The 12,638-nt window shown below is 41.6% G+C and overlaps 1 protein-coding gene across 6 annotated transcripts in view; it reads right to left on the bottom strand.

The window, feature by feature from the left end:
- The window catches only part of caskin2 (CASK interacting protein 2), a 116,314-nt gene that overhangs the window by 64,609 nt on the left and 39,067 nt on the right, over positions 1–12,638 (bottom strand). For 5 of the 6 annotated variants that reach the window (XM_060940328.1, XM_060940324.1, XM_060940326.1 and 2 more), the window contains 3 exons: positions 5,526–5,623; positions 3,837–3,982; positions 1,498–1,593 (listed from right to left, as the gene is read on the bottom strand). In XM_060940328.1, coding sequence (XP_060796311.1) covers positions 1,498–1,593; positions 3,837–3,982; positions 5,526–5,623 — 340 coding nt within the window. The remainder of the gene's footprint in view (positions 1–1,497; positions 1,594–3,836; positions 3,983–5,525; positions 5,624–12,638) is intronic. The other variant, XM_060940329.1, reaches the window with a different exon arrangement.

Genomic DNA, 12,638 nt, shown 5'->3' with positions numbered 1-12,638 from the left:
TATAATGACATTGCGGAACCGATGTGGCTGTGAAGCTACAAACTTAATAAATCTGAACTGGAACTGTGAAGATTCAACCATGGAGCCACTGTAGCAGAAGAAGGGAATGTCCAATCTTTAAAAGAATTTACACAGTAAGCGATGTGTAGGTGTGAGCCTTCATTCCAAAGCAAATGTCTGCGTTTTGTCAGTTGACACTGCCTCTGTTTCTGAAGCACAATTTTCAAGATCCACGAACGTAACATCAGGCTCGTGCCCCACAAAAACTGCTGAAGTGATCAAAGTGACAGTTCAGCCATGATACAGAGGGAAGGGAAAGTGCTGTTCATTCACTCAACTCCCCTCACATTTTATTTTTCCTGCCAGTCCCGACAATCTAACCAGTGACCCTTTGGGACCAAGCCTGCTTCTCTGACCTTCAGGCCATGGCTGCGGCCTGCGACACTCAACACGTCATCTCATTACAAACAGATAAGTTACAGGGCACGTCCGAAAAAGACACAAGAAACATTTCCATGTCCGTATCAACAGCCAAAGTAGCATAATCACCAAGGTAACGGGGTATAAACAGTTCATGAGAAACAAAATGAAAACCTGAAAAAAAAAACAGTTGGGGTTGCCTGTGCCACGGACATTTCAAGAGCAGCAAATAAGCCACAAACACACACGCGTAATTTTGTAATAATAATACAGTATTTTCACTTTTCATGATGTCATCACAATTTAATGGCATAAACAAAGACACGGGAAAGACATCAATGCGACAAAGCAGCGATTCCCGAGTCCTTGAACACAACGTGTGGAATTCTATCTGTAACAAACGACGGACATCAGACGGACAACTCAAAAACTCATCAGCAGTTCTGGGGTAAATTAGGAGGCAGCGGTGGCTCAACGGTTCTGGTTCTGGGATACTGATCTGAAGATCAGCACCACCAAGCTGCCATTGTTGGGCCCTTAAGCAAGGCTCTTAACCCTACCTGCTCCAGGTGTGCTATATCATGGCTGACCCTGTGCTCTGACCCCCAACAATGGTACCCCATAGGGTTCTTTAGTTTGCCCCTTTGGAGGAACTTTTCAATAGTCTATGTAGAACCTATAACAGAGAGTTTCTCCATCACGGTCCCAAGCACAATCCCTTTAGGAAGCCAAAAGAACACTTTAAGAACTCTATAATCTTGCTTTGAGAAATGTTAGAGCACATCTCCATCAAACCTGAAGTTATCGGTACAATTTATTCAAAGTGTTTAAGTAAAATTAACGTAATAAATATACTCTACTATTGGGGAAAAGAGTGATTGTTTTAATAGATTTTTGAGATTTTAGAAGAAGTTCTTCCTTCTTAGCTTTTGGATATTTAGGACCCTAAGACAACAGAACCCTCTCATAAAGGGAACCACTCGGTTAAGGAAGGCGTTCCCACAGAGAGGAACTCTTTATGGTTCTAAGTTTAACCATTTTGGTCAAAACCTATAATCATCTCTGCTTTTAACTTACCTTCAGCCTGCCGAACTCGCAGGCCAGGTCCAGTGGGGTCTTCTTGGCCTTGTTGACCGTACAGGCGTTGGACTGGTGCTGGAGAAGCATCTCAGACTGGGCAGACAGATGGACAGAAAAAATAATCACATTTAGCAGAGGATCAGTCACTACTTGCATCAGGTTTCTCTGATCACACAGTGAATGATGTCATGCTAAAAAGTCCTTTGCTTTTAGGCCAGAGCATAAAAATACAAGGACGTAGAAATGTGTCAGATTCTTTTGGAGATGCATGACGGCATGCCATGATCAGAGTATCTTCTTACACATGTTGTGAGAAAGTCCAGGACTCGGAGAAAGCTAACACTCTGGGTGTTTTGGATGTGAAGCAGCCACCGTACACCTCGTTTTGGGTGCGAGCTCAAAAACCCTTTGTTCAGAAACAATGACCAGCGGAGTAACACCATCAGGACTGAGGACATTTCTTAAGCCTTGAGCATGTGAGGACATGTCTCATTTTCCATTGTTTTCTCTTCCTCTTTCACTACAGGCTATAACAACCATGTTTACCTCACTGACAGTGTTTCACGTCTCCTATAAAAGGTTACACCGTTGTCATCATGATGTAATCTGTAATCTTTATGAGAAGATAAGGAGGAAAAAAAATAAGAACACTGCCTAAATAGCATGGCTGTCTTCTGATATGTATACAAGCAGTATAGTCAGAAGGTAATGTGCTTGTTACCTACACCAACTTTGTTGGAGGAGGTTATGTTTTCGCCTCTGTTTGTTTATTTGTTTGTATGTACCCCAGCGTTAATCAAAAAGTAGTGAATGGATTTGGGTGAAATTTGGTGCACAGCTTTAGTATCATCCTCGAATCAAGTGATTTGATTTTGATGTTGATAATACTTGACTTGGTGGAGGTATGGACTCTTCTAGTATTAGCACATTTTCCAAAAAAGGTTAGTTGTTCTTAACTCATGTGCTATGATGTAACCCTGAACTAGGGGTGTGGCTTATTTGATTGACATGCAGTCAAAACATGTCATTGGGCTCATTTAGCCATTACAAACAAACTTGCATGAGCACAGTTAAAAGAGAGAAAGAAAAATGAGACCATCAATGACGGCGTAGCTCACTCCGGCCCCGTCTAGTCCAGAAGGAACGATCTAAAGTGGGCCACCTTGCACAGTAAATGTTGTAAGCTATATACAAGCTATATATAGAAGCGATATCCACCCTAGGAATCCCGACCTATTTACCAGAAAGAATCCAAAACAGCGAGGAATTGACCGAGAAGAAGCGATTTTTGTTGAACTGCTCATTAAGGCTTAATTAGTCTATAATTTCATTAATAATTGTAAAGAAGCAAATCTGGGTATTAGTTCTATGCACCCTAGGTACCCCTACCTTCATGCCAGAAAGAATCAAAATCGGTGAAGAATTGAGGGAGAAGAAGCGATTTGTGTGAAATGTGGACGACAGATGACATATGATAGCATAAACTCATCACCCGTCAGCCAGATGAGCGAATAATTATGAAGGTGGGTGTGACACTGAGAATACATGTTGCTGGTGATTTAATGTTTTTGCTGCTGCAGCGTTGTATGGCATTTGAGTCCTCTTTAAAACTCCGATATGCCAGAAACCATGATATTAAAGGAGAACTGAAGGCAATTTTTTTCTTATCAAAATTCTATTTCTCATTTTATTAAATATCGGAATGCATTTTTGATCACTATTTTGTCGCTGCTATAGCAAGTTCTGAGTGTTTGAAATATGCTCTGTAATATATCAGTCCATATGTCAAAGCAACGGCCGTGAACGAGATTCGTTGAGACCTGTGCGAGACATCGTAGGACGGAAGTAAAACGTACAGCGGAAATCAAAGTCACCAACATCTGCCGACATTGTCAAAAGACGCGTGTGCACTCTTTCGAATGCTGATGTAATCAAGCCGGAAGTTTTGTTTGTTTTGATAGCAATCAGGGAAGTTTGAAAAACTTTCTCGTCTCGCACAAGTCTCGTGAAGATCGCGTGGATAAGCGACGCCTGCCGTGGACCAAATGAACTCCGTTTAACATGGCTAAAAACTGAATAGGCCGATAAGTTTAATATTTAATTGCAATTAGTTGCCGATACGAGTCACGATATAAGGTTACTAAAACCGAAAACGTAATTGAATAACACGTTAATTAAGAAATAAAGCAAGTTTAAAAATGACTTCAGTTCTTTAAATAGTAAGACTGTTATACTTTCCATACTGTAGTTCCAGCTCTATTCACTGTACACCTTTACTTGCTCAGAGTCACTTCTTCTCTACTGTTAACACCACAGATATCGAGTTCAGTACTCACCACATCGTAGTGTCCGTACTGAGCAGCCAGGTGAAGAGGGATCTGTCCATCCTGTGACGCTCCGTTAACAGAAGCTCCAGCTCTCAACAGCATCAGTACAGAGTCGGCCTTTCCCTGCCAGGCAGCGTAGTGCAGCGGTCGCATTCCTACAACAGGACCATGGCATGTTATAACTTCCCCAATTTCAACACGATGCCCATACCAGAGTCCTGGTGTCACGACTGATGCCCGATACCAATCTGCTACTGATATCCTCACAGTGACTCTGTACAAGCTTCTGTTGTTTAGTTATGCAAACCTTTACAGGTGTGATGGAGGCATCGATAAGACATAGAGCACTGTGCAAGTCTTAGGCACATGCAATGAAACGCTGTAGAGCAAAGATGCCTTTAAAAATTATTAAATTAAATGTTTTACGTTTAAAAAAATGTAATTACAGGAAGAGTGTTTGTTTACAAACAGGCAGGCAAACAGTTCAAAAACATAAGCTAAAGGCAGGATCACGAAACGGGCAACGGTCACGCAAGGAACAAACAGACGAAAGGCAGAGACACACAAATACGCAAAACAAAGTCAACAACAGAAAGCCAACCTACAGATATAAGGCTTGGTAATGTGAGACATTCGGTACAGCACGTATACTTCACCAAGTCTGTGTGTTTACAGAGTCCTTATACGGTAAGTGCATGCTGTGATTGCGCTCTAATCTGGAACAGGTGCATGGTACTGTAATTAATCCTAATGGAGCTCCACGCTCTGAGCGCCAACATACATGGATGCAAGACTGACTTTTTTTTGAAGACTCCGACTCCTCGTCACTAAAGGCAGGGGATATGAACTTAATTTGTGATGTGTGAAAGTTCATAGTAAAAGAGTTCATTATAGCAGGGTTGCAGTGTATTTTTCTTTGTTAATGCATAATTCCATAGTGTTAACATCTTGATTAATAATTAACAGTTATTCCATAAAATCGAGTCGTACCACAGCTGAAAAGCTGTTTATGATGAGATTGAGCGGAATAACTGTTTTATTCTATCCACATTCACTGGATTTTGAGAAACCGAGCATTTTTATTTTTAGTAAATTCTATAAATAAAAACTTTATACAAAACGTCCGACAAAATCATTTCCACTTAGAAGGTACAAACAAACCGGCAAAATGACAGGAGCAAGTTGTGAAAAATGTGATAATAATTCTTGAAAAATTAATCAAAAAAGATACGTTCTTAACATCAAATACTTTTATTACATATTTTGTTGGGTTTTTGTATTTTTGGGGGGTTTTGTTTTCGAGCAGAGTTTTTATTTCGTCCTCGGTTAGTTCAGCAACACACTCCGCCATTTTGTTTTTCTCTACTCACGGTATATGAGCTGATATGCTAGTAGTAGAGTAGCTGATCAGAGCGCATGATTGCTCATATACAGTCAATGTGGGTAGAATAATATACTGATATCTTGATTATTCTACAATAGTAGAAAATTGTAAAAATTAAAACTTTCGATGAGTAGTCGTAGCTGTCCAAACTTCCCACCTTTACTGGAAATCACTCAACAATTTGCTTTAAGGTTCAGAACTGGACTTTGAATCTGAGTGACTTTACATGCAAGCACTTTTTTTTTTAAATAAAACCTGCCATTACTCCGACATGAATAACTAAATGAATGTGTTATGATGGAGAAGTAGATCACCATTGCGGTCCTTGATGTCCACTGTTGCCTGGGCATCCAGAAGCAGAGACAGCAGGTCCGTGGTGCCGGTGAGGGCCGCATGGTGTAGAGCCGAAAACCTGCATGAAGAATAAAATAAAATACCATTTCCGTGTTATGCTCTTTGTCCTGTCCTAAACTGTTATATTCACTGAGACTGCTGAAGTCTCACGAAGAAGAGACTGCTTGATCACGAGTTAAAAAAAAAAAAAGCACAGAAGATGGATTCTCAAATTTTTAAGCGCCTTAAGGCTTTTGAGCAATAAAACTTAAATAAAACTTTTTTCTCTCCACCCACACTGTTTGAGAACTCACAGCACATGTCTCTAAAACTAATAGCTGGATAATAATCCCCAGATTACACTGACTTTTCTTCTGTGGAACCACAATCAAATTTCTTCACGCTTTCTGAGACAGAATCTGATGAAACAGCAGTAATCCCAACCAAACCCAACTGCGTGAAAGTGATAAAAATGCTATTTGCGATTTATTTTTTTAATGCCTGTGCTCTCTCGACTTGTAACAGAAAGGACTGTTTCTATGAATAATTCTTAGCTTGAAGTGGTTTCTACATTAAATATGTGCAGAAATGGAGATTTTTTTTTTTTAACAGGAAATTATTAAATTTGGGCACTAAATGTCTATGCAAGGAATAACGCACTTGGGGGTGTGCAGATATAGGAAAATAACCAACAACAGGGTTACTGTTATTACCCAAGTTTGATTATTTTACAATTACAATAACAGCACAACCAGATATTTTTATTCCTCTTATATTACAGGAACGGGCGGCACGGTGGTGTAGTGGTTAGCGCTGTCGCCTCACAGCAAGAAGGTCGGGGTTCGAGCCCCGGGGCCGGCGAGGGCCTTTCTGTGTGGAGTTTGCATGTTCTCCCCGTGTCCGCGTGGGTTTCCTCCGGGTGCTCCGGTTTCCCCCACAGTCCAAAGACATGCAGGTTAGGTTAACTGGTGACTCTAAATTGAGCGTAGGTGTGAATGTGAGTGTGAATGGTTGTCTGTGTCTATGTGCAGCCCTGTGATGACCTGGCGACTTGTCCAGGGTGAACCCCGCCTTTCGCCCGTAGTCAGCTGGGATAGGCTCCAGCTTGCCTGCGACCCTGTAGAAGGATAAAGCGGCTAGAGATAATGTGATGTGATGTGATATTACAGGAACGGACAATGATTACAATTATGTTACAAAAAAACATACTTTTTATCCATTTATAGTTACATTTGATGTAACTAATTGAAAATCCCATGATTATTCTATCCACATTCACTGGATATGAGCAATCATGCGCTCTGATTGGCTACTCTACTACTAGGATATCAGCTCATATACTGTGAGTAGAGAAAAACAAAATGGCGGCGTGTGTTGCTGAAGCAACCGAGGATGAAATAAAAACTCTACTCAAAAACAAAACCCCAAAAATACAAAAAAAGTAACAAAATATGGAATAAAAGTATTTGATGGGAAGAACATATCTTTATTTTTCAATAATTATTATTAATTAATCGCATTTTTTTTATTTATCAAATTTGCACAAAATAAAAATGCCGTTTCCCAAAATCCAGTGAGTGTGGATAAAATAAAAGAGTTATTCCACTCAGTCTCAGCGCTACACGCCTCGTCGCCTATCAGCTCATGTACGACTCGATTTCATGGAGTAACTGTTAATTATATCAGCTATAAACACTCATCTCCTCACCAGTCTCTCTTTTATGCTGGAAAATAAGAAAATAAAATGCAACTTATGTTACCCAGAAACTGCTAAGCGTAAACTTTTCTGTCCTGAGGACTTTCCTGTTGCAGAAAACTGACTTTTAGAAAGCACTGGAACTGGAGACTCCTTCCATAACATGACTGTTTAAAGAAATCTTTAAGTTGTGTTTAAACCCCTTGTTCTGTTTTAAACCCATACAACCGCTTGTCCATACAGCCGATCCTGTTTGTGATATTCATGGATGAGATCTCAAGGCGGAGCCAGGGTGAGGAGAGTGTCCAGTTTGGGAATCTCAGAATTGCCTCTCTGCTCTTTGCAGATGACGTGGTTCTGTTGGCTTCTTCAGAGCGTGACCTTCAGCAAGCACCGGGATGGTTTGCAGCCGAGAGTGAAGCGGCTGGGATGAGAGTCAGCACCTCCAGGTCTGAGGTCATACCGTAGTTCTCTGCCGGAAAATGGTGAAGTGCTCCCTTTGGGTTCGGAGTGAGTTGCTGCCCCAAATGAAGGAGTTCAAGTATCTCGGGGTCTTGTTCACAGGTGATGGTAAAATGGAGCATGAGATGGACAGGCGGATTGGGGTGGCGTCAGCAGGAATGCGGGCGTTGTACTGGACCGTTGTGATGAAGAGGGAGCTGAGCCAGAAGGCAAAGCTTTCGATTTACCAGTCAATCTACGTTCCAACCCTCACCGATGGTCATGAGCTTTAGGAAGTGACTGAAAGGATGAGATCACGGATACAAGCGGCTGAAATGAGTTTTCTCCTTAGGGTGGCTGGGCTCAGCCTTAGAGACAGGGTGAGGAGCTCAGACATCCGGAGGGATCTCGGAGTCGAGCTGCTGCTCCTTCATGTCAAAAGGAGTCAGCTGAGGTGGTTCAGGCATCTGATTAGGATGCCTCCTGGGCGCCTTCCTTTGGAGGTTTTCTGGACACGTCCAACTGGGAGGAGACCTCGGGGTAGACCCAGAACACGCTGGAGAGATTATATATCTCATCTGGTCCAGGAGTGCCTTGGGATCCCTCAGGAGGAACTGGAAAGCATTGCTGGGGAGAGGGACACCTGGAATACCCTACTTAGCCTGCTGCCACCGCAACCCGATTTTGGATAAGTGGAAGAAAATGGATGGATGGATGGATGGATGGATGGATGGATGGATGGATGGATGGATGGATGGATGGATGGATGGATGGATATTTTGTTAAACAATACATTTTGGCTAATCTGATTATTATTATTCACTCATACAGCCGACAGGTGATGAGTTTATGCCATCGTGTGTCATCCATCGTCCGTCCAGCATCGTCCACATTTCACGAAAATCACTTCTTCTCTCAATTCTTCATTGATTTTTATTCTTTTTGGCAGGAAGGTAGGTCTGCATGGGGTGCATATGCAACCCCGATTCCAAAAAAGTTGGGACAAAGTACAAATTGTAAATAAAAACGGAATGCAATGATGTGGAAGTTTCAAAATTCCATATTTTATTCAGAATAGAACATAGATGACATATCAAATGTTTAAACTGAGAAAATGTATCATTTAAAGAGAAAAATTGGGTGATTTTAAATTTCATGACAACAACACATCTCAAAAAAGTTGGGACAAGGCCATGTTTACCACTGTGAGACATCCCCTTTTCTCTTTACAACAGTCTGTAAACGTCTGGGGACTGAGGAGACAAGTTGCTCAAGTTTAGGGATAGGAATGTTAACCCATTCTTGTCTAATGTAGGATTCTAGTTGCTCAACTGTCTTAGGTCTTTTTTGTCGTATCTTCCGTTTTATGATGCGCCAAATGTTTTCTATGGGTGAAAGATCTGGACTGCAGGCTGGCCAGTTCAGTACCCGGACCCTTCTTCTACGCAGCCATGATGCTGTAATTGATGCAGTATGTGGTTTGGCATCGTCATGTTGGAAAATGCAAGGTCTTCCCTGAAAGAGACGTCGTCTGGATGGGAGCATATGTTGCTCTAGAACCTGGATATACCTTTCAGCATTGATGGTGTCTTTCCAGATGTGTAAGCTGCCCATGCCACACGCACTAATGCAACCCCATACCATCAGAGATGCAGGCTTCTGAACTGAGCGCTGATAACAACTTGGGTTGTCCTTCTCCTCTTTAGTCCGAATGACACGGCGTCCCTGATTTCCATAAAGAACTTCAAATTTTGATTCGTCTGACCACAGAACAGTTTTCCACTTTGCCACAGTCCATTTTAAATGAGCCTTGGCCCAGAGAAGATGTCTGCGCTTCTGGATCATGTTTAGATACGGCTTCTTCTTTGAACTATAGAGTTTTAGCTGGCAACGGCGGATGGCACGGTGAATTGTGTTCACAGATAATGTTCTCTGGAAATATTCCTGAGCCCATTTTGTGATTTCCAATACAGAAGCATGCCTGTATGTGATGCAGTGCCGTCTAAGGGCCCGAAGATCACGGGCACCCAGTATGGTTTTCCGGCCTTGACCCTTACGCACAGAGATGTTTCCAGATTATCTGAATCTTTTGATGATATTATGCACTGTAGATGATGATGTGTTCAAACTCTTTGCAATTTTACACTGTCGAACTCCTTTCTGATATTGCTCCACTATTTGTCGGCGCAGAATTAGGGGGATTGGTGATCCTCTTCCCATCTTTACTTCTGAGAGCCGCTGCCACTCCAAGATGCTCTTTTTATACCCAGTCATGTTAATGACCTATTGCCAATTGACCTAATGAGTTGCAATTTGGTCCTCCAGCTGTTCCTTTTTTGTACCTTTAACTTTTCCAGCCTCTTATTGCCCCTGTCCCAACTTTTTTGAGATGTGTTGCTGTCATGAAATTTCAAATGAGCCAATATTTGGCATGAAATTTCAAAATGTCTCACTTTCGACATTTGATATGTTGTCTATGTTCTATTGTGAATACAATATCAGTTTTTGAGATTTGTAAATTATTGCATTCCGTTTTTATTTACAATTTGTACTTTGTCCCAACTTTTTGGGAATCAGGGTTGTAGCTTCTACCCACATTTGCATAATTGTAATTATTAATGAAGTTATGGACTAATTAATCCTTAATGAGCAGTTCAACAAAAATCGCTAACTTGTAGGTCAATTCCTAGCTGCTTTGGACTCTTTCTGGTGAATAGATCGGTATTCCTAGGGTGGATATCGCTTCTATATATAGCTTGTATATAGTGTATATAGCTCGCAACATTTATTGCGCAAGGTGGCCCACTTTAGATCGTTCCTTCTGGACTAGACGGGGCCGGAGTGAGCTACGCCATCATTGACGGTCTCGTTATTATTATTAGAGTGCAATGTTGCTATTGTAACTATAGAAACCATCACTTTCTGAGCAATCAGAATCGAGGACTCGACAGTGCTGTGGGATGAAAGGTTATAAACCGTTAAATACAGCAGATTCAAGGGATTGAAAATCCTCAAGCCGTAAGATCATAAGATCGTACTACAGACTGATGGAGTGACGTGACATCACAATGTATATTTGTCCCAAGGGTCAATGTTCATGCCCATTTCTGTTTTGTTTGTTTTTTTAAAGCAAAGTGCAAAATAAATATGAACCTAAATGACCTCATTTCCTGTAAGTGCTCTACTCATGATTTAAATATTGGCACGCTTTGATAATCTCAACACTTCTGACTTTCACTGGGAGTTATAATAAAAGCAGCCGTGAGTGATTAAAGGACTGAGAGATCGGGAGTGACAGGATGTGTTTACAAGCGAAGACTTTGTAGTGGTTAGAGATGCACATTCAGGCAACGCAACTCTCTGCAACGCTGAGGAATATTTTTTTTTAAATCAGGCTCAATAAAAGAGGCTGATCCTCCAATTGTGAGGAAGATAAACTGCTTCTGAGAGTGTGTGAGAGTCAGGAGTGAAGAAGAGCACAACTTTACACAGTTTGCATTGTTTTCAGTTGAATAATCATGAATCACATACACATTTATCTTCTTGTAGTTGTATATATTATCACGCGTGTGTGTGTGTGTGTGTGTGTGTGTGTGTGTGTGTGTGTGTGTGTGTGTGCGCACGCGCGTGTGTGTGTGTTGGCGACTAGGCAGACGTGATTAATGACTGACACACATCTGAAGAATGCAGACTGTAGTCTCTAAGACAGGTAACAGCATTATCTCAGGTACATTGCATTTTATTTCTCATTTTGCAGAAAAAGCCAGAAAAACAGAGAGAGAGAGAGAGAGAGAGAGAGATCATCAATTAACGGGTTCAATAATTGCAGAAGGAAACACAAAGATGAAAACAAACCGTGTACTGAAAATGAGTTAGAGAAGAAGGAAAAGAGCTGCACCGTGCCAGTGGCAGTGATGAATAATAAATATTTTTCCGCTTCCTCGGCTGCTGCTCCCTAAGGAAGCTCTTCCTCAGATCTGCTCATCAAATCACAAATTAGTACTCGAATTAACACCACTCCTGCTCCCTAATCTCCTCTGCCTCGGTCTTGTCTGAGGAACAGGACCTGGTACATGTTCCTGTACTTCACAGGTTCTTCACCCTGGTTCTGGAGAAGCCTGTGAGAGCAGGGAAGGGGAACCTGTCCTCTTCTTTAAAACAATTAACCAGGAAATTGTGAAATGTCATCATTATATATTAATACAAGATGTTCTGGATTAAAAAATTAAGCAGACTTTAGCTTAAAAACATGTTAAAGTAGTAACATCAGTCCGCTGGGCCATTTCCCTGGGCATGGCCAGACTGGATTCTCCAGATACACTGGATGGACGTATTAGGAGACGAAAACGAGGGCGGCGCTGTGTGACGTAGGATTCCGCACGACAGCACACCGTGTCACACATCAAACGGATGGAAGATAAGCAGATGAGTATTTTTTAATAAACAGGCAATAAATGAGCCATTACTTTATTTTGATTCCTTTTCTAATCCTGCAGTGCCATAACTTTTGTGGAGAAATGCAAACAAATTGACCGAGAAGTCACGCTAGACCATAATATTAAAACTATAGTCTAGTTGTCCCAACAGAAGGACTCTCAGCTGCGTTCTGGACAGCGCGCACGCTGAACTGACTCACACACGTACTGCGAATGACACACACCTGCACAGGATTAAGATGCAATCAGCGCGCCTAAATAAGGACTCAGAATGCAGACTCATTTTGCGAAGTATTGCATTGTTGTGACACATTAGTGAGCCTTGTTTCCTGACTGATTTCCTGGTTTCCGTTTCCTGTTCCTTGTTTTTGACCCTGCTTCTGTCTACGATGTTCTGTTTGTGCCTCGCTCAACCTTTTGCCTGTTTTACTGTTCACGATATCTGCCTGCCGATTTGGACTGCTTGCCTGCGAGAGACCTGGAAAATTTGTTAATTTGGCCTAATTAGTAACTTGTTAGCA

The sequence above is a fragment of the Neoarius graeffei genome, chromosome 14, assembly GCF_027579695.1.
Source record: "Neoarius graeffei isolate fNeoGra1 chromosome 14, fNeoGra1.pri, whole genome shotgun sequence".
NCBI classification, from domain to species: Eukaryota; Metazoa; Chordata; class Actinopteri; order Siluriformes; family Ariidae; genus Neoarius; species Neoarius graeffei.
Note: the sequence above shows the minus strand (reverse complement) of the source record. Positions and strands in the feature narration are given on the sequence as shown.